Consider the following 25884-nt stretch of genomic DNA (forward strand, 5'->3'; position numbering starts at 1 on the left):
AGTACACCATTATTCAGTTTGAAAATGAACATCAAAACATTTGAATAAGTTAAATATGAAGAACATTATCCTATTATAAATCAAAACTTCACATGCAGAAAAGGATGCTGGTAATATGCAAATGTTTGAGCTCATGCATTTTTGAAAGTACACTAAGTATATTGTGTGGACATTTAAGACTCTTAACTATTTTCTTGAGATATGAAAAAGTTTATTCTCAGGAAGCATGTTCCTCAGCTGTGCATGTTTTATTATGTGGAATAAACTATCGTTATCATTGTGAACTTTCTCTGCACTCTTCTGAACAGGAATTCAGAAAGTACTATACTTGAACTCATTATTGGCACTGAAACTACAGTGCCTTGCAAAAGTATTCATAATGCTTGGTTTTTTTCACTTTATATTGTTACAAAGTAAGATAAAAATGTTTTTTTTGTCAAAAATCTACACAAAATATTCTGTCAAAGTGGAAGTTTTCAATGTAAAAAAAAAATTGATCGATAGAAATTAAATAACTCAAATTATATTTGTATATATAAAAATATTTAGTCAGCCACCAATTGTGCAAGTTCTCCCACATAAAAAGATGAGGCCTGTAATTTTCATCACAGGTACACTTCAACTATGACAGACAAAATGACAAGAAAAAAATCCAGAAAATCACATTGTAGGATTTTTTATGAATTTATTTGCAAATTATGGTGGAAAACAAGTATTTGTTCAATAACAAAAGTTTCTCAATACTTTGTTATATACCCTTTGTTGGCAATGACAGAGGTCAAACATTTTCTGTATGTCTTCACAAGGTTTTCACACACTGTTGCTGGTATTTTGGCCCATTCCTCCATGCAGATCTCCTCTAGAGCAGTGATGTTTTGGGGCTGTTGCTGGGCAACACGGACTTTCAACTCCCTCCAAAGATTTTCTATGGAGTTGAGATCTGGAGACTGGCTAGGCCACTCCAGGATCTTGAAATGCTTCTTACGAAGCCACTCCTTCGTTGCCCGGGCGGTGTGTTTGGGATCATTGTCATGCTGAAAGACCCAGCCACGTTTCATCTTCAATGCCCTTGCTGATGGAAGGAGGTTTTCACTCAAAATCTCACGATACATGGCCCCATTCATTCTTTCCTTTACACGGATCAGTCGTCCTGGTCCCTTTGCAGAAAAACAGCCCCAAAGCATGATGTTTCCACCCCCATGCTTCACAGGTGTCTTTTATACTGATAACAAGTTCAAACAGGAGCCATTAATACAGGTAACGAGTGGAGGACAGAGGAGCCTCTTAAAGAAGAAGTTACAGGCCTGTGAGAGCCAGAAATCTTGCTTGATTGTAGGTGACCAAATACTTATTTTCCACCATAATTTGCAAATAAATTCATTAAAAATCCTACAATGTGATTTTATGGATTTTTATTTTTCTCATTTTGTCTGTCATAGTTGAAATGTACCCATGATGAATATTACAGGCCTCTCTCATCTTTTTAAGTGGGAGAACTTGCACAATTGGTGGCTGACTAAATACTATTTTGCCCCACTGTATACTCATTGCATAAGCATTCGGAATGTATTCAGACCACTTGACTTTTTCTAAATTCTGTTATGTTACAGCCTTATTCTAAAATGCATTAAATAGTTTATTCCCCCACATCAATCTACACACAAAACCCCATAATGACAAAGCAAAAACATTTTTCTTTACATTTTGCAAAAAAACTAAGCAAAACTTAAACATCACATTTACATAAGTATTCAGACCCTTTACCCAGTACTTTGTTGAAGCACCTTTGGCAGCGATTACAGCCTAGAGTCTTCTTTGGTATGATGCTACAAGCTTGGCACACCTACCTGTATTTGGGGAGTTTCTCCCATTATTCTCTGCAGATCCTCTCAAGCTCTGTCAGGTGAAGGTGAACCTTTGTACCATTCTGAGATCCTGAGCACTTTGAAGCAGGTTTTCATCAAGGATCTCTCTGTACGTTGCTTCGTTCATCTTTCCCTCAATCCTGACTAGTCGCCCAGTCCCTGCCGCTGAAAAACATCCCCACAGCTTGATGCTGCCACCACCATGCAGGTTTCCTCCAGACGTGACGCATGGCATTCAGGACAAAAAGTTCAATCATTGTTTCATCAGAACAGAGAATCTTGTTTCTCAAGGTCAGAGTCCTTTAAACTCCAAGTGGGCTGTCATGTTCCTTTTAATGAGGAGTGGCTTCGGTCTGGCCACTCTACCACAAAGGCCTGATTGGTTGAGTGCTGCAGAGTTGATTGTCCTTCTGGAAGTTTCTCCCATCTCCACAGAGGAACTTTGGAGCTCTGTCAGAGTGACCATCAGGTTCTTGGTCACTTCCCTGACCAAGGCCCTTCTCCCCAAATTACTCAGTTTGGCCAGGCGGCCAGCTCTAGGAAGAGTCTTGGTGGTTCCAAACTTCTTCCATTTAAGAATGATGGAGGCCACTGTGTTCTTGGGGACCTTCAATGCAGCATTTTTTGTACCCTTCCCCAGATCTGTGCCATGACACAATCCTGTCTCGGGCTATATAGACAATTCCTTCGACCTCATGGCTTGGGTTTTGCTCTGACATGCACTGTCAACTGTGGGACCTTATATATACAGGTATATTTAATCAATTTTAGAATAAGTATGTTTTAGAATATTTTATTTTGTATACTTGCATTATTTCACTCTGTCAATAAAGTCATTATTGTTTCACAACAATGTTGCTGATCCATCCTCAGTTCTCCCATCACAGCCATTGAACTCTGCAACTGTTTTTACAATCACCTATGGCCTCATGGTAACATCTCTGAGCAGTTTCATTCCTGTCCTGCAGCTCAGTTCAGAAGGACGACTGTTTGTTTGATGTGTCTGGGTGGTTTAATACATAATCAACTGCATAATTATTAACTTGACCATGCTTAAAGAGATATTCAATGTTTGATTGGATATTGTGAACGATCTACCAATCACTGCCCTTTTATGAGGCTTTCGAAAGGCTCCCTGATCTTTGTAGCGTAATCTGTGCCTGAAATGCAATACTTGACTGAGGGACCTTACAGATGTTGTATGAATGAGGGACAGAGGAAGGGTTAATCATAACAAAAATGATTACCCCTATTATTTCACACAGTCTATGTAACATATTCTGTCATTTGTTAAGCCAAATTTGACTCCTGAACTAATTTAGGCGTTCCTAAACAAAGCAGCTGAATACTTATGAAATTACTATATTTTAGTTATCCAATGTGACACTACAGAGTATTTTGAATTCATCGTTGACAACAAATCACATTTAAATCAATTTTAATCCCACTTTTTAACACAATTTGAAGGAATACAAGGGGTAGGAATACTTTTGCAAGGTCCTGTATACTTAGTGTACCTGATCACTGAGAAGTAGAGTTTCATTTAAAAAGAATCAAAAATTAAAACAACTCCAAGTGTATTTTGAACGAATATTCCAAACTACAATTAAAGCGTTTGAAGTTGAAGTACAGTTTTAATGAGTGTGTTTAAGTTTAATGATAGTGAACATATATTATACTAAAAGACTGAAAAAACATTGAATATAAAGTACACCTAAGTCTGTTTAGAGTGTAATGATATTATATTTATAGTATACTTCAGATATAATATACATCTAATACTTACTTTAGTATACTTGTAATATATTAAAATATATTTTTTAATAATTTTGGACGACTCTGAGAAATCTTTGGAGGTATTGATTGATTAAGGCTTTTTTCAGCTCTCACTGCTCAAATCAGAAGCAATTTAGAAGACGTCCCAGTAGTGTGGGTCTTAATTGGAGCAGTTTTCAAAGGCAGTAATTAGAGTCAGTTTTGGAAAACAATTTCTTCGTGCAGAGTTAAAACAACCGAACTTCACTTCAAGAGCATTACGAGAAATAGGTAATGGCTTGATAGAATTCTAGTGTAGGGCTAAAACACGTCCTAACAAATACATTCTAAAATAGTTTGATAAACTGTAAAACAAAGAAGTCATTTATGCTTTTGGTGAAACATCTGAAATGTATCATATTAATTCATGCTCACCCTCACACCGGGGAAAGGGGTGATTCCATTTTCTGTTGATTCCATGTTGGCATGTGAGCACAGGATGTCCAATCAGAACGTATCCAGGAAAGCATTCAAAAGTTATTGATTGGCCAGCATTGTAGTCATTATTAATAATATATCCATTAGGGAATTGAGTAGGGTCTTGGCAATTCTGCAATTCATATGCTGAGAGAGAGAGAGAGACAGAGACAGAGAGAGAGAGAGAGACAGAGAGAGTGAGAGAGAGAGAGAGCATAATTATTATAACAGGAATATACGTACTATCACCACAACAAGACAGTTTCAAACAAATTCTGTGCTCCACAGGTGACTCATCCCACTTAACCTTTTGAGACAGTACTGGAACACATGCCACCTGTCAGACACATTTCCACCATCAGAGTATAAATGCCAATGAATCATTTTCAAACCACTGCTTTACCCACATGTGTTCTGGCTCTGGCCCAACCCATCGGTTTCTGGGATCAATCAGAACGGTTAGAATGTGTTTGCGTTCTAGAAATCTTCGGGGAGGTATTCAGATCCAGACTCATTGCGGAGACTAAACTGGCATTTGGCCAGAGAAAGGAGTTTGGGTAGTCAGGCAACAATGAACTAGCCTGTAAGTAGCAATTGTCAAATGAGATGTAGTATTCTAGCCATATGGTTGTTTTTGTCTGCTAAGAGGAAAGGAGGGAAAGCTAGAATATGAACCCACTGGCCTAGAAGTGGGAGAAGAAGACATACAGGGTTATCTCTTGTAAGGTGGAAGCCATACACTCAACATCTAAATGCCACTCTACATTGATTCTGAATGCTTTATCCAGACGGGAGCAGCCACATAATGGAGTAACCTCTCAATGCTCCTAAGAGGGCAGATTCTCAGATAATTTAACTGACAGGCACTTAAGTCCTTGAATTTGACATTCCATCTATTTTGCATTTAACATTTAATCACTCTGAGTTGCTTCCTAAAAAGAGAGCTAGAGTATATCAACAGAAGATAGGTAAAAACGGTGACAATAAGGATTTCACATCGGCCTTTCCCATAGATTGTTTTCCAGATGTGGCACAAAATCCCCCAAAACAACAACCAAGTACCAAAATTGTCAATTGAAACCAATAGAGACCAAGCTCGTTTAGAAGAAACGGAGCTAGACGGATAGGGAAAACACTGTTTCACATGGTTGATGAAAACAGAGTATACCTCACCTTGGTAGGCCAGTTTGAATCCCTGCCTGTTTTCGGAGTGGTCACTGTAGAAGTGGATCATGGTCTCATGTGTTGTACTCAGCAGGTTGGGTGGCAGCTGACTTCCGCTGAACTGTCCAATCAGAGAGCTGCTGTGCTGCGGCCCATTTCGCACCTCTAAAAAATCATGGTTGTCTTCAGAGGAGAAGTTGAAAAACTGAATATGAGCACCTGTAAAACACAGAAATATTATATGAGGTATACTCTATGAACAATGTTCATTTCATAATCAAAACAAGCATCAAAGTGTTAAATGGTTTAAGTCCCATAATTAACCTAAAGCGTTAACTGTTAACAGAAATTGAGGCACGTGTGCACGTGTTGTAATCATTTAATGCATTCAGCAGACATTAGCATGGCTCATTTGATGTGGTTTATTTTCACCTATTGTGCTAGCCTAGAGAGAAACTATTCAACACATCATTTGTTATGATGGTACAAATGATTCCGCAATATGACATTAAGATCAACTCGTGTTTTTCCAGGGGAAACACAGAAGTGGGAAATTATTATAATCAATTTCAGTGTGTTTTTCTGGTAAGTTGTGTTCTGTTAGTTCAAGGCCTAATGCTGGAGGAAAGCATTTGCCACTTGGTGATGCTTAGGACAATCCATTGAAGTTATGCATCCATATACCACTTTCTTACAATGCTTTATTCTACCCAGTCTGTCTGTCCTAAAAGCTCAAATCAGCGTCTGCAAAAGCATTTTTTGTGTCTTATAAAAAATATTGGGCCGTGTAAACAACACAAACGTATGCATTGTTGGTATACACACAGTACATAATTATTGTTTTTATTCTCACTTGGAGTGGCTGCTTGATAAGGCAGAAAATTGCTTTTGTATATCTCGATGTGTTACAATATTTTTCTTAGGTTGGGTAAAGAACATTTTTGTGCTCAGAGCCTGAATAGCTGAATAGCTTTTTAAAATCACACACAATTACCTAACATCTGGAATGGTTACTTTGTTCAGGACTCATTTGAACTATGAAGAACCACCAATATGTGGTCTGCAAACAACAGCTCTCTTGTCGAGTTGCTGTGACTTTGTTTTGTTTTTACATCTGATTTTCGATAAATATAACATTTTAACCTCTTGCTTCTACTTGGGACGCTTGCGTCCCAACTAGAGCTCTGGAAATGCAAATGCGCTACGCTAAATGCTAATAGTATTAGTTAAAACTCAAAAGTTCATTAAAATACACATGCAGGGTATCAAATTAAAGCTACACTCGTTGTGAATCCAGGCAACAAGTCAGATTTTTAAAATGCTTTTCGGCGACAGCATGAGAAGCTATTATCTGATAGCATGCACCAATACACTACAACACAAAAGCACAGCAGGGGACGTAAACAAAATAATTAGCATTTCGGCGTTACACAAACCGCACAATAAAATAGAAAACAGTCATTACCTTTCACCATCTTCTTTGTTGGCACTCCTAGATGTCCCATAAACACTATTGGGTCTTTATTTCGATTAAATCGGGCCATATAAAGCCAAGATATCGTTATATGTAGACTGTGTGATAAACGAAAAAAACAGTGATTTCACAACGTAACGTCATTTTTAAAATTCAAAAAGTAGACGATAAACTTTCACAAAACACTTCAAATACGTTTGTAATGCTACTTTAGGTATTAGTAAACGTTAATAAGCGATAAAAATCATCCGTAGGCGATGTAAAAATCATTAGCTGTCGTCTTGGAAAAAATTTCACGAGAGAGCTCTTCCAGAATGATCTGGGCAGAGACTGGAGGTAAGTGGTGCCCCTGTTTCGGTTCAACCAAGAATCAAAGATGATTCAATTCACAAGACTCTAGACAACATGGGGATGCTGTGGGAGTTGAATGCTCGGTCTTATCTAATTCGGCTCACTGTTAACAATTGCTGGAAGTGGCGCAAGGATATTTATTTCCATTTTCTGTGATCAGGTTTTCCTGCGCTTTCCGATGTAACGCACGTTATGTTATAGCCACAGTCGTGATTTAACCAGTTTTAAAAACGTCCGAGGGTTTCCTATCCACACATTCTAACCATATGAACGTACTATATTCCTGGCATGAGTAGCAGGGCGCTGAAATGTTGCGCGATTTTTAACAAAATGTTCAAAAAAGTAGAGGGTAGGAGCAACTAGTTTTAACGACCACTTTTATACAAGGTAATTTGATTAGTATACTTTACGGATTTAAACTCACAGCAAAGGTTAATTTTTTTTTTGATAAATAAAGCAAGAGGATAACTAAGGGGGACCCACTATCCATTTTCCTAAGAACTACCTTTTGTAGTTCCAACAAAATGCAAAAAAATAAAGCTATTATCGCTGACCTTGTTAATATTAGCCATGGGCTCCTTATCATTATTGTTACCATAGCAGGTTCCTCACCATATCCAACTGGTAAAAGAATCCTCCATGTACAATCCAGGTTACCAGGGTAGTTGCCAGGGAATCCAGGACTTAAAATAACATTGGTCAAGTCATGTACTGTTCCACCACACTTTGCTGGAAAGGAAAAAGCACATAATGCGTGGTTCACATTGTAAAACAGTGCAGACAATGAATAGCACTGAAACTGTCAAAAAGAGCCTTGAATGTGACTATTTCAAAGTAAAAGTTCTTACCAATGCAGAGTGGGGGAGGGTAGTTCCAGCGCCGCACGGTTCCTGGCATACATGATATATGGGAGTGGCCCTGGAAAAGAGTTTCCCAGCAGAAGTAAAGTCAGGGGGTTTCTCTCTAAGCACACTGAACTCAGAGACAAATCACTGTTTGCCTCTGTTACTGAGTTTACCATGCATACACGTGACTCAGCACACATCTCTGCACATTTACTTATTGAATAAAGCTTTGCATGTTGACATATCAGTGGGAATACAGCAGACATGATTCTCTAAAAGACAAAAGCTCTCACCTGCAGCATGTATCCCGGTTCACAGCTGAATGACACTACTTCGTTGACCATGTACCTGTCCCCTGTTTTGATCCCGTTGGCAGGCACCATCGGCTCCGGACAGGTGGTGAGACCAACGGCTGGATGAAGCAGAGAGAGAGAACAGGTGTCATCATGTCTGGTTAGGTAGAATATTTAATGTTGCACATCACAAGAATGTTTGGTCTTTATTCCTCAGTTTGGTGATCATGTTTTGAGACTTATGTGTTTCAGAGTTGCACAGTAGTTATCAAATCTGGAGCAACAAGAGGCAAACACATTGGAGAACATTGCAAAGCCAATTGGATGTGATTATTGAATGCTGTGAACAGGCTCTAGTATAGCCTATAGCTAATTAAATAGAGAAAATGTAGATTGGTTTTGTCATGATGACGTAATGATTTTAGTAAGTTTAAGTTTTGTATTTTCAAATAATTTGTCATTTGGATCAAGGGCAAAACAGTACAGATGGGGGTCCTCCCACTGATTTTTTTGTTGTTGACATTTAAAACGCATTTCCTGTAATCCTACACAGTTTTACATTACTTATTGTGCCTCTGAGGGGTATTTTAAGGGGTATATGGAATGGTATTTTGAAAACACAGTATAAGTGGAAGGATAAGTGGAAGGCTGTCCAACAGATATCTTTTGGGGAAAACGGCTAACTTCCTGCATTTCAACACATCCAGTGTGTGTGCAGAGAGAAAAATGTGCTGTTTTATAGCTTATCTCACTGCTATTCTTCACAATTTGCAATTAGGATGATAGAACATTTTGCAGATTTAAAGTTAATTTCCTGCTACTCTACACATTGTTCCATGAGGCTGAGAGAAAACCTTGTAGTTTTAAAGTAACTGTCCAGTGAAAATCTCACTTTTAAAAGTTTATATTCTGCCAAGGCAGCAGCTACTCTTCCTGGGGGTCCAGCAAAATTAAGGCAGATATACAATTTTAAAAACAATACAATACATTCACAGGTTTCACACCATTCCAACACAGAAAATGTGCTTTTTAACATAGCTTTTCTTCCCAAAAAGTTTAATTATTTCACTCATATCGTAATTAATTATATGTCATATTTCATAGAAATCTGGAAACACTGGTTGACCTTTTGAAAAAATAAGAATAAATAAAAAATGACGGCTGTATAACTGTTTAATGCACCATCATACCAAAATCATTTAATGCTTAAAAACAAAAATGGATGAATAAGATATTTGCCTACAGAAGTTACATTTCTTATTGATCCTTACAGAACCGTCCAAAAACAAATCCTATGAAATGATGTCAACACATACTGGAGGAGTTACTAGCTAGCTACAAGTGGCTAGCTTAGCTAAAGAATTAGCTACAGTACGTTGGTCGGTGTGCGCATGACCCGAATTACACAATGATGAACCACCAAAGGCACACCCCATTTCTGTTTGAAAATTGAAAAAGAGGAGGAGTTCAATTCAAATCAATCAAATGTTATTTGTCACATGCTTCGTAGACAACAATTGTAGACTACCAGTGCTTACTTATGGGTCCTTTTCCAACAATGCAGACTTAAAGATAAGATAAAAAAGAAAAAATTGAAATAGTGACACAGTGAATAACTAATAAAAAATAAAGAGTAAAATAACCTGGCTATTTAAAGGGAGTAGAAAATACCATGGTTATATACAGGGAGTACCAGTACAGAGTCGATGTGCAGGGGTACGAGGTCATTGAGGTAGCTATGTATTGTACATATAGGTAGGGGTAAAGTGACTTGCAGCAGCGTATGCGGTGAGTGTGAAAGTAAGTGTGTATGTGCGTGTGTGTAACACACTCTGGATAAGAGCATCTGCTAAATGACTAAAATGTCAACTTAAATGTGTGAGACGTCAGTATGCATGTGTGTGCATGTTGTGTGCATGGGTGTATGTAGTGTGTGTGTGAGTGTGTGAATAGAGTCAGTGCAAAAGAGTTGCAGCAAAAAGGGTCAATGCAGGTAGTCTGGGTAGCCATTTGATTAGCTATTTAGCAGTCTTGTTTAGAAGTCTTGTGGCTTGGGGGTAGAAGCTGTTGAGGGTTCTGTTGGTTCCAGACTTGGTGCATTGGTACCGCTTGCGATAGCAAAGTGAACAGTCTGTGGCTTGGGTGGCTGGAGTCTTTTGCAATTTGTTGGGCCTTCCTCAGATACTGCCTAGTATAGAGGTCCTAGATGCCAGGGAGCTTGGCCCCAGTGATGTACAGTACATGGATCGTTTATCATGCCCAAAGTCGACCGCTAAAGCTAATTTCATGCAATTCTAATGATGTGGTCTTATGCTATCTGTGGGCCCCTGACCTACAATAATATATTTTTGGATTCTAAACCTTTTAAGGATGTTGCGAATTTTCGCAGCTTTTTGTTAAAAATCGCGCAACATTTCAGAGCCCTGCTATTCATGCCAGGAATATAGCACATGCATATCATTAGTATGTGTGGATAGAAAACACTCAGACGTTTCCAAAACTGTTTAAATCACGCCTGTGGCATTTACAGAACGGGCGTTTCATCGAAAATTGCATGAAAATCTGTTCACTGAAAATGGAGAAATATATCCTTCCGCGACTACAGGCAATTGTTAAAAGTGAATCGAATTAAATAGAGCCGAGTTTACACTGCCTCCAGCTGCCACAGGTTGTCTAGAGTCATGTCATTTGATTCGCAATTGATTCTTGGTCTAGCCCAAACAAGGGAACATCTTCCCTGATGACTCCGCCCGGATTTTTGGTCGACCTCTGGTCAGACATGTTTTTCTACACGGACAAGATAAAGATTTGAACATCGTTTCCTGATCCATTTATCGCTTATTAACGTGTACTAATACCTAAAGTTGCATTAGAAAAGTATTTCGAAGTGTTTTGTGAAAGTTTAGTCGACTTTTTGATTTTTAAAAAACGACGTTACGTTATGAAATGCTAATTTTTCTTTCTTTACTCGCAGTATTCCGAGTTCGATATCTAGGCTATATATGGACCAATTTAATCGAAAAAAGACCCTAAATGATGTTTATGGGACATCTAGGAGTGCCAAGAAAGAAGCTCGTCAAAGGTAATGAATGCTTTATATTTTATTTCAGCCTTTTCGTTTGCGACGCTAACGCAAAATCTGTCGTTGGGTGACGTTGCAGTATTTTTGTAGGGTGCATGGTATCAGATAATAGCTTCTCATGCTTTCCCCGAAAAGCATTTTACAAATCTGACTTGGTGAATAGATTCACAACGAGTGTAGCTTTAATTCAGTATATTGTATGTCAATTTTAATTAAAGTTTGAGTTTTATCAAAAACTATACGTGGCGCACTTGAAATTACCGCTGATTTGATCCCCAAGGCGGAACCGCTTCTCTAGAAATAATTGGGGGGACACGAATCGACCTGTTCTGAATATTGGGGGGAGACATGTATGCCCATCCCCCATGGCAATTTCACCTATGATTTGGATGGATAAACCCACAGTCGTGGGAAGGTAATGCTGATAGATGACTACAGTTGGGGTACCCAGGTGCACAGGGTATTGACAAAATGATGAAGCTATAAGTGCCATTTCTGCTGTGTAACCTTTGTCTCTATGCTTTTGAATTTAGAATGCAAAAGCTGTATTCTTAAAAAATCAGACAACAGCATAACCACTGATCTGCGTTATGCAAATACATTATGTAATTAAACAGCTTTAAAGCATCTTTCAGTAGGTTAAAACTGTACACACTGCAGTATGAGGCGGTGAGAGAGCATGTTGCCATGACAACCACGTTATTCAAGCCAATGAAGGGAGAACCTGTATAAATTCGCCTTGTTTGGATGTACGACTCAGCAGATGGCACTGTGCCGTTGTGAGTGTGTGTAAAACTGCCTCATTGTTTCTCTCCCTATCAATAGCAAAGCACTTTCACATGCAATGCTTAGTCCTACAATACCAAACATTAAAAAAGGTAAACTGTTTCAAACAGGGAAGCCCAAATGGCTGTTGGGGGATGGGGTGAGACTATGGAGATTATAAACATTAGCTTTGGTTCCTGGAGAATTCACAGCAGAATTCGGAGCAAGTTACTTTCAATAGATTTTAAGGAGCATGTGCTCATGTTCAGGAGGGGGTGAGTGGAGATTAATACAACTGTTGAAAAACCGTTTGAACCACAAAAGGAAAACTGGGTATTTCTTTAAATGCTAAGGCATCAGAACACTGGCTTATACCAAACTACTAGCACATCATTTATTTTTTATCAATATCACTTGTTAATTCCAATTCCATCTAGCTGACACTCACATTACACATACCAACCATTTTAAATGTTTTTCTGCAGAATAAATCAATAAAATGCCACATGGCCATATTCTCTCAGATGATAAATGATAACCCTTGAGCATAAACAATCTGACATTTTCTCCACAAGCACAGAGGACTGATCCAGGCAGGAATTCAGCCTTCAAGATCTAGAAAGTCGAACATTTGATACACTTGTCTCGTCACCCGAGCTCTAACTAATTCACCATCTTAATAGGTAATCAAAACACGTGCCATGAATCTCCCAACTGCATAATAACTTTGGCACTTTGCAACTACTGCGCCCAAGACAGATTTAGTCTTTGATCATTAAGATGCAGCCACAGTCATCCGATGCTAAACATTAAGAATGAACCTAAAACTCAATGATAGCCATCTCCGTGCAAATATCATTCTATCATTCTGCTTTCATTCTGATTATATCTATTTTTACAGTACCAGTAGCTCTGGAAATAAAAGCATTTGGACAGTGTATGTCATTTACATACATTTCTTTCCCCTCTTCTGCAGAACATTGCAGAAATGGCATGGCTTTATAATGCATAACGCTTCCAGGAAGACATACTGACAATTATGTGTAATATTCAAGAGAACTGGCAAATAGTATATATTAAATTGGCTTAAACCATCTTAATTTGGAACATCATGACATTCTTAGCAGGTCTTGTCCAAGTCTATTAGCAAGGTCGGGCTAAGATTTTTTTGCCCAGCATTTGCACATTTCTCCTTGGTCTGAATCTGCCTGTTCTGCATTCTTTTATCTTTATTTGACCAGGTCATTTTCATTTATACATGTAACAGCGACCTGGAAAGGGAAGTGTTGCTATGGAGAGATGAAGGGTTAAACAAGTCAATTCAAAGATAGATAAATCGGTTGCTGTTGCCATGTTTGAAGGAGGTTCCAGGTTGGCAATTGAGCCAGGACTCAAAGGTTAATATGCCTAATCTAGCATGTAGGTTTGTGTTGTGGGGCGTGTACCAACTGGACACAGGTGTCAATTTAACGTGAAATGACATGGAAACACAGTTGATTCAACCAGAGTGTGCCCAGTGGGTAGTGACCAGAAGGAGTCATGACCTTCGTTAAATATCTCCTCTCCATATACGGTGTGGTCCGAATTTATTGAACCCTTGATAAAGATGAGAAAATATGATTGTATAAAATAAATAAATAAAACACTGAGCTATGTTGTATGCTCAAAAAAATAGTATAAATTAACATAATTCCCCTAATACAATTGTTCAGAGAAAGAGATTTGGCTTAACAGTAATAATTTTTTTCTCAAAAAGCTACGAGTAAATATTATTGACACCCCTGTTTTCAATACCTTTCAATAACTCACCTTCAATAACTCACCTTATGAGGATAACAGATAAACATTTTATGAGTTGGAGAACACATTGGAAGAGATCTTAGACCATTCCCAGTGGTGGAAATAGTACTCAGTTGTCATCTTTAAAAGTAAAGATATCTTAATAGAAAATTACTAAAAGCGAAAGTTACCCAGTAAAATACTACTTGCGTAAAAGTACAATGGTGGAAAAAGTACTAAATTGTCATACTTGAGTAAAAGTAAAAAGTAAATTATATATATATATATTTTTTTAAATTAAGCAAACCAGATGGCATGATTTTATTTTAAATGTTTTATTAATGGACAGACCGGCACATTCCAACACTCAGACATAATTTACAAATGCAGTACTTTAAAGTATTTTTTACTTAAGAGCTTTACACCACTGACAATTCCACCATACAGAATCCTTTCAGATCCTTGATATCCTTCATCTGCACTTATGGACTGCCCTCTTCAATTCAGGCGTTAACATTTGTTGGATGACATGAAAATATAGCTCTTTGGCCACGCACACCAATGGTGGGTTTGGCATCGAAATGAAAATGCATGAGCAGAAATATATAGGGGGGGGGGGGGGGTCTGAAATATAGGGGGCAGGGCAATATGGCTGCTGGCCTCCGTATTAAGCTACAGCTCATACAGCGGTGAGAGAAATAATCTCTCGGGTCAAGATAAGAGACTGAAAACCCTCTTTATGACAGACCAGAGCCTGGTTTCCCGATAGCGATGGAATTTAGGCTTACAAGTATTTTAACGATGCATCTTTCCTACAGGGAGCTCTGGTCTCGGGTCAGCTTCTCCATTCAAATATTTCCTTAACATTGTAATTATTTCACAATAGAGACGACGGATCAGCTCTTAGAGATATTACCACTTACGGCTTCAAATATTGAGGCGGCTTATCATAATGCTTACCCAATAAAAATGTACAAAATCGCAGATTTCATTTCGCACATTATCCTTAAATATACTGAGACAAATTACAGACAGTAGCCTACAAGTAGCAAAATAGAACTCAAATGATTGAACATGAAATGTATTTCAACATGCAGTCATCTCAGTTTTCATTAGAAGCATATTTTTATACGTCGCTTTGTTTGTATCAATTGCAAAGACATTGGCAACTTTGTATTTGTAGTCAACTTTGTTCTGAAGTTATTGGCAGTCACAGAGTTGGATAAACCATGTTATTTTATGTTTAGTGGAGACCTTCAGTGTATAAAGTGTCGTGGGAGGACAAAAAACCATCTAGCGATGCACTTCGCTGTTCTATGGGTGGTCTGAGGCAGGTCTTAGATTGCGGGCATTTTTCAAGCACAACGTTAATAAAAATGTTTTTGGTAAACAGTTCTGAGATTTAACGATCCTCCTACAAAGGTTCTGAAAATTAACTTTAAGATGTTTTTTTGAGAAACCGAGAACAGGTTATTTAGTTGTAAAGCTCAAATACAAATTTGGTAGGTTTCCTGGTTAGATCTACTGTATATCACATTGCACACTGGCGGCACATAGGGCCTATCCTTCTAAGTGGACTGAGAGAGAGTATAAATCATGACATGGCACAGCAGCTAAAGGGCACTGTTTATTCTGTTGAGACAGAGCCAGGTGAGGAAAGCGGACACAGAGACAGAGGATCTCTGATGCTATCAGTGTCCACACAGCACAGATTGGGAGCCCATTTCAGAATACAAATAAGGAATTCACATCAGGCTCCAGGAGTCAGTGGTAAAAATCTGTCTCCAACCCATCTAAAACGCAGTGGTAAAAATCTGTCTCTAACTCATCTAAAAGGCAGCGGTAAAAATCTGTCTCCAACCCATCTAAAACGCAGTGGTAAAAATCTGTCTCTAACTCATCTAAAAGGCAGCGGTAAAAATCTGTCTCCAACCCATCTAAAACGCAGTGGTAAAAATCTGTCTCTAACTCATCTAAAAGGCAGTGGTAAAAATCTGTCTCTAACCCATCTAAAACGCAGCAGTACAAATCTGTCTCTAACCCATCTAAAAGGCAGTGGTAAAAATCTGTCTCCAACCCATCTAAAGGCAGTGGTACAAATCTGGATCTAATCGATCTCAGAGGCAATAAATCTGTCTCCAACCCATCTAAAAGGCAGTGGTAAAAATCTGTCTCCAACCCATCTAAAAGGCAGCAGTACAAATCTGTCTCCAACCCATCTAAAAGGCAGCAGTACAAATCTGTCTCCAACCCATCTAAAAGGCAGTTGTAAAAATCCAACTAAAAGGCAGTGGTAAAAATCGGTCTCCAATCCATCTAAAGGCAGTGGTAAAAATCGGTCTCCAATCCATCTAAAGGCAGTGGTAAAAATCAAATCTGGCAGTTGTAAAAATCGGTCTCTCCAGAAAGGCAGTGGTAAAAAATCCATCTAAAGGTGGTAAAAATCTCCAACCCATCTAAAAGGCAGTGGTAAAATCTGTCTCCAACCCATCTAAAAGGCAGCAGTACAAATCTGTCTCCAACCCATCTAAAAGGCAGCAGTAAAAATCAATCCATCTAAAGGCAGTGGTAAAAATCGGTCTCCAACCCATCTAAAGGCAGGCAAATCTGTTGTAGAGGCAAAAATCTGTCTCCAACCCATCTAAAAGGCAGTGGTAAAAATCTGTCTCCAACCCATCTAAAAGGCAGCAGTACAAATCGGTATCCAATCCATCTAAAAGGCAGCAGTACAAATCGGTCTCCAATCCATCTAAAAGGCAGTGGTAAAAATCAGTCTCCAATCCATCTAAAAGGCAGTTGTAAAAATCGGTCTCCAATCCATCTAAAGGCAGTGGTAAAAATCGGTCTCCAATCCATCTAAAGGCAGTGGTAAAAATCGGTCTCCAACCCATCTAAAAGGCAGCGGTACAAATCGGTATCCAATCCATCTAAAAGGCAGCAGTACAAATCGGTCTCCAATCCATCTAAAAGGCAGCAGTAAAAATCGGTCTCCAATCCATCTAAAGGCAGTGGTAAAAATCGGTCTCCAACCCATCTAAGAGGCAGTGGTACAAATCTGGATCTAATCGATCTCAGAGGCAGTGGTATAAATCTGTCTCCAACCCATCTAAAAGGCAGTGGTAAAAATCTGTCTCCAACCCATCTAAAAGGCAGCAGTACAAATCTGTCTCCAACCCATCTAAAAGGCAGCAGTACAAATCTGTCTCCAACCCATCTAAAAGGCAGCAGTACAAATCTGTCTCCAACCCATCTAAAAGGCAGTTGTAAAAATCGGTCTCCAACTCATCTAAAGGCAGTGGTAAAAATCGGTCTCCAATCCATCTAAAGGCAGTGGTAAAAATCGGTCTCCAATCCATCTAAAGGCAGTGGTAAAAATCGGAATCCAATCCATCTAAAAGGCAGTTGTAAAAATCGGTCTCCAATCCATCTAAAGGCAGTGGTAAAAATCGGTCTCCAACCCATCTAAAAGGCAGCGGTACAAATCGGTATCCAATCCATCTAAAAGGCAGCAGTACAAATCGGTCTCCAATCCATCTAAAAGGCAGCAGTACAAATCGGTCTCCAACCCATCTAAAAGGCAGCAGTACAAATCGGTCTCCAACCTATCTAAAAGGCAGCAGTACAAATCGGTCTCCAACCCATCTAAAGGCAGTGGTAAAAATCGGTCTCCAACCCATCTAAGAGGCAGTGGTATAAATCTGGCTCCAACTAATCTGAGGCAATGGTAAAAATCTGGCTCCAACTGATCTAAGAGGCAGCGGTAAAAATCTGTCAACAACCAATCTAAGAGGCAGGTAAAAGGTGGAGACATCAGATTTTAAATCATCCAGTAATCTTTGTATTTATTTTTGAGTTAACAACATTTCGGTTGTAATGCACTTGTTCTTATATTGTAAATCTAGCAACAAGGGTCTGTGTATGTGTAGATTATGTATTATTTGATCCTGTTAAAGTACATTGGTTTATACAGCACAGTAGAGATTCAAGAGGGGGCACTTATTTGGTCTACGGTCTTTTGTTGTTCGAGTGAAAGTAGTTGAGTGGGATGGCATCCAAAGGCAAGCTGACAACCTTCCAAAGGCTATCATTTTCCCTTAGACAGGTTACTGTATTCAAATCAGTCTTACTCCGTAGGCTACAGTAGTGAGTTAATAAACAGATGGACAGAATGCCAACTATGATGACAGCTTTGGTAACTTTTCTTAAGCTTTTACATATGTCTAAAATGCACAAACTTCACCCAGAGCTTCTTAATTCTGGACATAAAAAAGTAAAATGCCCTGTTGAGTGTTTTTGATCATGATATTTTTAACTGCACTTGTAGGTGATGCTACTACAAACCCACTACATCCTTGTTATAAACAAGGATGCACAGAGAGAGAGGGGGGGGAGGGAGAGAGATAGATTGTTTAAGCTAAATGTAATTTGTAAAGGGGAAAAATTGTGGATTCCTTTTTTTCCGTTACAGTGGCAGAGGGTATGGAGATAATTAACATTTCACGATGAGACACATTGTACTCACTTTTGTACTCAAGGTGGAATCCAGCGGCAACAACACTGATATCACTCTGGAAGTGAAGGTAGAGCTGGTTGGAGGTACTATTCAGCAAGGCTGGAGCAGTTGTACCTGAAATGCATCACAGACGAAATCCACTTTCATCTCACTGTTGAAAGAAGTCCATTTGCACTACTGATTATATATGGATGTTCTCTTGAGGATTGGTATGTCAAATGACTACAGTTTATATTGATAGCCAAAACAGAATAAGGTGAACAGCTGTTTGCTGTTCTATGGACTTTTTTCCTCCTTTATAAAATACAACCAAAGGAAACAAACGGGAAAGGGAGGAAGAGGAATCCAAAATATGCTGATAAATTCTGACAGGCAGTGGCCATTGAAGTTTGTCGCTGATCTTCAGCAAGAACTGATCTCCCAGGGGAGAGCTCTCATCAAATCAAATCAAAGTTTATTTGTCACGTGCGCCGAATACAACAGTGTATATTACAGTGAAATGCTTACTTACAGGCTCTAACCAATAGTGCAAAAAAGTATTAGGTGAACAATAGGTAGGTAATGAAATAAAAGCTACATACAGACTAGGCTACATACAGACACCGGTTAGTCAGGCAAAGGCAAAGGCTTCCAAGGGGCAGTCAACAATCTGACCACTGTTCGGGGCAAAGTACAATTTAAACACCCACAGCTGCTGAAAGACGATGCCCAGAACTTACCCATGATGTTGCGCAACGATTTAAGTCAATAAGTCATTGTTTTAGTCAAAGTATGATACATTTGAGCATGATGTTGAAAATTCATGGAAATCCGTGTCAATGCAATGTCTTTTCCTATGAGATGACATGCAAATACTTATCTGACTACGTTTCGTTTCAGGGCTGGGTTTTATTTGAAAGTTACCACCCACCAGCATGACATTGTTAATTAATCAGAAACACCTGCAATGTTCTTCCTCTTCACGAGGCATAATTGAGCTGAGCCAAATAGCCTTTCAATGTCCACTTGGGATCCTGAGCCATGAAGCATATAAAAATATCACCTCCACTTTTTTTACATGAAAAGGATCATTTTAAAAGTTTCACTTAATTTTTGAGCTCGCTTGTATTACAAAATATAAACTGTATATACAGTGCCTTCAGAAAATATTCACACCCCTTGTTCATCGGGAGCTTCGTGAAATGGGTTTCCATGGCCGAGCAGCCACACACAAGCCTAAGATCATCATGCGCAATGCCAAGCGTTAGCTGGAATGGTGTATTGCTCGCCGCCATTGGAGTGATAAATCACGTCTCTATCACAAACCGTTCAATACTTAACCATATTACCGGAGCTTCATCGCATTCTTTCAAACTATTTCTAAGGTGGATTCGTGGCCACAATTTATGGAAGAAATATATTGGTTTCCCTATCCATCTGTTGCAAAGTTTCCCCAAAATGCTTATGACAAATCCAGCTCCAGAACCAGCCTAGCCAGTTGGCGTTTTTTTTTAAATACGGTGTATTTAAAAAAAAAAACCTAGCAGCAACAGATAACATTAGCTAGCTAGATAAGGTTAGCAACATACAGGTTACATGTAACTGCCAAAATAAAGGAAACACTTCAGTAAATGAGGGATACAAAGTATGTTGAAAGAAGGTGCTTCCACACAAGTGTGGTTCCTGAGTTAATTTTGCCATTAACATCCCACCATGCCATGTATAATGTTCATGTATAAAAATGCCCATTATTTTGGCTACCATGGCTAGAAGAAGAGATCTCAGTGACTTTGAAAGAGGGGTCTCAAAGAAGCATAGGGGGTTTAAAGGGTGTGTGTGTGTGTGTGTGTGTGTGTGTGTGTGTGTGTGTGTGTGTGTGTGTGTGTGTCTTAGTCACCAACACCAGATCTCAACCCAATTGAACACTTATGGGAGATTCTGGAGCGGCCTGTGACAGCGTTTTCCACCACCACCAACAAAATACCACAAGCATTTCGCTACACTCGCATTAACATCTGCTAACCATGTGATTTGATAACAAATGATGGAATTTCTCATGGAAAATGGTGTCGCATCCTTTCAATAGAGTTCCAAATACCTGTAGAATCTATGCCAATGTGCATTGAAGTTGTCTGGCAGCTCATGGTGGTCCAACACCCTATTATTACACTTTATGTTGGTGTTTCATTTATTTTGGCAGTTACAGTACCTATCGTTAGCTAGCTAGATAAGGTTAGTATTCTAGCTAGCTACACTGACAACTGTCAACTGACAACTTCACGTGGAAATCACCATGTTTACATCCCTAATTCGTGAATATTTATTAGAAGCAATACGTCATTCTTCGGAGGTAGAACCTATACAAGCATTTCCTCTCTAGGACAGGAATTATGTCGAAATAGGGGAGGCAACTTCCTCTCAAGGGTGCCTTTAAAAAAGTCTACAGAGCTCACAGGAGGCTATCGAGGTGGTAGAGTAATTCATGAGTGGTATCCTTTGTTTTGGGATGATATCCTTTGGCTCAGGCTGCTAAAAATCAGAACATAGTGTTCACCATGTGTAAGCAAACATGCTGTTGAAAAAGAGTATGTTGTTATATAACCTGAAACAGTGTCATTCATCACTTGTATCAAACTTTATAATAGCAATACATCTCTAGTGTCTTCGGCATCGGTCAGTTTAATAAAGAAATGTTGAAACTCCCCTGGGCAGTTTAAAGATACAGTAACAAATTATTTTGATACACCAGTTCACTAGCAGGCTTATATATTATGTTCAAACCCCAGCTCACAAGTTCTTTGACATAGTTAAAGAAAACGATAATTGTTATGCTTTTCAACAATGTCAAATATATTACATGTTTATCCTCCAATCGAGTCATCTTCACAGATTTTAGAGCTATGCTATGAGATGGCAAAATACCCTTTACTCACTCATGACAAACTGTTGACTGACCAAATACTAACAACGTTTATATTCATTCACATTAATTAATCTGATCAAATGAATAAAATTATCCTGGAAAAACTGACTTGATAGATAAACATATGGTCACCTGCAAATCATGTTAGTGAGCCACCCACTTTGCAATGGGCTTCTGTAATGTAATGGGATCCAGCATAGCATGGCAGTAGAAGAACGGGAAGGTATAAGATAGTCCATTATGCTGATGATTGGGGTCTGTAAAATTTTTCTTTACGCTTGAATGACTTGACTAATAATTTTGGGATTAAGTTTGACAGCTCCGTAGAGCTCATCCACTGTCCAGCTATTCAGAGGTCCATCATTTATATTAGTGAGACAGGCATCTCCAGCATTTCTAGAGCTTGTCAGATAAGTCACATATGAGCTTAAAATGTATTTTGTGGGATTAAATCTGGCACATTTAGAATGTGCATGTGATTAGGGAGTCTAGAACCGTGCTATGATTTAAGAATTTCTTGATGTGAACTTTCAGCCAATGTAATGCTCGTCAGAAGAAGTGGACCAAGGTGCAGCGTGTTCATGATACTTTATTTAATCTGAACACCAAACAAAACAACAAAAGAACAACGAAGGTCACGTTCCGTAGGGCAAGCAGAGCTAACAAAAAACAACATCCCACAACCTAAGGTGGCAAAACAGGCTGCCTAAGTATGATTCCCAATCAGAGACAACGATAGACAGCTGTCCCTGATTGAGAACCATACCCGGACAAAACATAGAAACCCAAAACATAGAAATAAAGAATGCCCACACAAATCACACCCTGACCAACCCAAATAGAGACATAAAAAGGCTCTCTAAGGTCCAGGCACTCCAAAAGGTGCGGACTCCGGCTGAAAAACCTGAACCTATAGGGGAGGGTCTGGGTGGGCATCTATCTGCGGAGGCAGGCTTTGGTGTGGGACATAGACCCCGCTCCACCTCTGGCTCAACCCACTTAGGTGGCGCTTCTGGTGCGGGGATCCTCGTCACCTACCCTGGACTGGGACCTTCTCCGCAGGCCCCGGACTGGGAAACCTCGCTGCCGGCCCCGGACTGAGGACCGTCGCTGGGGGCTCCGGACTGGAGTTCGTCGCTGGAGGCTTCGTGCCATGACCCATCACTGGAGGCTTCATGCCATGGATCATCACTGGAGGCTTCGTGCCATGGATCATCACTGGAGGCTTCGTGCCATGGATCATCACTGGGCCATGGAGACGCAGTGGAGGTCTGGAGAGCAGAGCAGGCCAAACCCGTTCTGGCTGGATGCTCACCCTAGCTTGGCAACTGCGGGGCGTTGGCACAGGACGCACTGGGCTGTGAGAGCGCACCGGAGACACTGTGCGTAGAGCCGGCGCAGGATATACTGGGCCGAGGAGGCGCACTGGAGGTCTGGAGCGTAGAGCTGGCACCACCCCTCCTGGCTGGATGCTCACCCTAGCCCGGCAACTGTGGGGTGCTGGCACAGGATGTACTGGGCTGTGGAGACGCACCGGAGACACAATGCGCAGAGCCGGCGCAGGATAACCTGGACCGAAAAGACACACTGGAGGCTAGATGCGCTGAGCCGGCACCCACTCTAGCCCGGCCGGCGTGGGGAGCTGGAATATAGCGCACCGGGCTATGAGTGCGGACTGGAGACACACTGCGCAGAGCCGCATAACATGGAGCCTGCCTAGTAACTCTCTCCTCATGGTAAGCACAGGTAGTTGGCTCAGGGCTATAACCTGACTCCGCCAATCTCCCCGTGTGCCCCCCAATTTCTTTGGGGGGGGCTGCCTCTCGGGCTTCCGTGCTAGCCGTGTCCCCTCGTAACGCTGGGCCCCTTTTCTAGCTGCCTCCACCTTCCTAGCTGCTTCCATCTGTTCCCATGAGAGGTGATCCCTTCCGGCCAGCATCTCCTCCTACGTCCAGGATCCTTTGCCGTCCAGGATGTCCTCCCAAGTCCAGTTCTCCTTACCACGCTGATTGGTCCATTTGTGGTGGGATGTTCTGTAACGCTCGTTGGAAGAAGTGGACCAAGGTGCAGCGCGGTACGTGTTCATGGTACTTTATTTAATCTGAACACCAAACAAAACAACAAAAGAACAACGAACGTCACGTTCCGTAGGCTACGCAGAGCTGACAAAAACAACATCCCACAACCTAAGGTGGCAAAACAGGCTGCCTAAGTATGATTCCCAATCAAAGACAATGATAGACAGCGAGAACCATACCCAGACAAAACATAGAAACCCAAAACATAGAAATAAAGAATGCCCACCCAAATCACACCCTGACCAACCCAAATAGAGACATAAAAAGGCTCTCTAAGGTCAGGGCGTGACAGCCAAGAAGCAGGGAAAATGTATTTTTGTAATTATGGCTCATTTGATTGAAATATTTACAAGGAAAACCAATCATGAAGTACAATTTTATAAAACATCTAAATTAACCACTGGGCATTCATCTCTAAACATGAGCAAAACCATCAATAAATGCCAAAGCCACAGAATGAGAAAGGTATCCAGACAAACTGTCACTATCTAGGGACGGCAACAGTAAATGAGCAACTTCGGAGTCCTATATTTCCATCAATCACAAATGAATCATGCTTCAAATGTAAGTATTTACCGCAAGTCATTAAAGCCACAATCTGTTATTCATGTTCCAGTCTAGGAATACCAAACTATGCAACGACAGCAGCTAGAGTAATTGGACAGAGACTTTGTCAACAAATTTCATGTTTAAATCAAATCAAACTGTATTTGTCACGTGCCGAATAAAACAGGTGTACTTACTTACTTACTTACAAGCCTGTTGGAGATAGGGGGCAGTATTTTCACTTTGGATGAATTGCGTGCCCATAGTGAACTGCATCAAACTCTGTCCTAAAATTGCTAATATCTGCATATTATTATTACTATTGGATAGAAATCACTCTGAAGTTTCTAAAACCGTTTGAATTATGTCTGTGAGTATAACAGAACTCACAGGGCAGGCAATCTTCCAAACAAGTTTGAAATCCTGAAAGTTGGGGCAACTTTGACGTCATCGCCCCCTCCCTTTCCAACAAGTTATGGATCTGGAAACACTTGCTGTGAACTTTGACCTAATGGGAGGGAAAATCTTCCATTAGATGTTTTGTTGTGGCCTCATTCAATCAGCCCCAGATGAAAACGAAATCTGTGTAATGGAGCATTTGCTGTGAACTTTGACCTAATGGGAGGGAAAATAGTCGGTGTCGCAAGAGAATGCCATTTTGTTAAGGGAATAAGGGAGGGAATATTTATGTTGTAATTTTGTATTTCTGTTGACTCCAACATGGCGGAGAAATATTGTTACGTCTGAGCGCCGTCTCAGATTATTGCAATGTTAGGCTTTTTCCGTAACGTTTTAAAAAAATCTGACACAGCGGTTGAATTAATAACCAGTGTATCTTTAATTATATGTAGAACATGTATCTTTAGTCAAAGTTTATGATGAGTATTTCTGTTATGTGGCGTAGCTTTCTATAATTCCTCCGGATATTTTGGAGGAATTTCTGAACATGGCGTCAATGTAAACCGAGATTTATGGATATAAAATGCATATTATCAAACAAAACATAAATGTACTGTGTAACATGTCATATGACTGTCATCTGATTAAGATTTTCAAGAGGTTAGTGATTTATCTCATTTTTAATCCTGCTTTTGTGATTTTATCTTTGGCTGGAAAAAATGGCTACGTTTTTTCTTTGGTTTGGTGGTGGTCTAAAAAATATATGTTGTGTTTTCGCTGTAAAACATTTAAAAAATCTGACATGATGGGTAGATGAACAAGGTGTTTATCTTTCATTTGAGGTATTGGACTTGTTAATATGTGGAGGTTAAATATTTCTAAAGAATTTATTTTTGCATTCCTTGCGCCACTTTTTCAGCTGAACGGGGGGTGGAGTTCCCCTCGGGGAACGCCTCGCTTCAACAGGTTTTAACCAACAATGCAGTTTAAAGAAAATATTTACAAAAAATAAATAAAATAACAATAACGAGGCTATATACAGGGGGTACCGGTTAGTCAAGGTAATTGAGATGTGCATGCAGGTAGGGGTAAAGTGACTATTTATAGATAATAAGCAGCGTAGAAAAAGGAGGGGGTCAATGCAAATAGCTGCCATTTGATTAACTGTTCAGCAGTCTCATGGCTTAGGGGTAAAAGCTGTTAAGAAGCCTTTTGGACCTAGACTTGTTGCTCCGGTACCGCTAGCCGTGCGGTAGCAGAGAGAACAGTCTATGACTACGGTGGCTGGAGTCTTTGACAATTTTTAGGGCCTTCCTCTTCCGCCTAGTATAGAGGTCCTGGATGGCAGGAAGCTTGGTCCCAGTGACGTACTGGGCCGTACGCACTACCCTCTGTAGCGCCTTGCAGTCGGAGGCAGAGCAGTTCCTATACTAGGCAGTGATGCTCTCGATGGTGCAGCTGTAGAACTTTGAGGATCTATTGACCCATGCCAAAACTTTTCAGTCTCCTGAGGGCGAATAGGCATTGTCGTGCCCTCTTCACTACTGTCTTGGTGTGTATGGACCATGATAGTTTGTTGGTGATGTGGACACCAAG

General features: G+C 40.0%; 1 protein-coding gene across 1 annotated transcript in view; it reads right to left on the minus strand.

Moving 5' to 3' along the window:
* Window positions 1-25884, minus strand: part of LOC115113847 (CUB and sushi domain-containing protein 1-like) — a 494033-nt gene that overhangs the window by 60905 nt on the left and 407244 nt on the right. Inside the window, exons 37-42 of the mRNA XM_029641828.2 lie at window positions 18373-18477; window positions 8225-8343; window positions 7935-8004; window positions 7699-7815; window positions 5271-5480; window positions 4056-4244 (exon numbers count right to left, since the gene is read on the minus strand). Of these exons, the coding sequence (XP_029497688.2) occupies window positions 4056-4244; window positions 5271-5480; window positions 7699-7815; window positions 7935-8004; window positions 8225-8343; window positions 18373-18477 (810 nt within the window). The remainder of the gene's footprint in view (window positions 1-4055; window positions 4245-5270; window positions 5481-7698; window positions 7816-7934; window positions 8005-8224; window positions 8344-18372; window positions 18478-25884) is intronic.

This window comes from Oncorhynchus nerka, linkage group LG28 (genome assembly GCF_034236695.1).
Source record: "Oncorhynchus nerka isolate Pitt River linkage group LG28, Oner_Uvic_2.0, whole genome shotgun sequence".
Classification (NCBI taxonomy): domain Eukaryota; kingdom Metazoa; phylum Chordata; class Actinopteri; order Salmoniformes; family Salmonidae; genus Oncorhynchus; species Oncorhynchus nerka.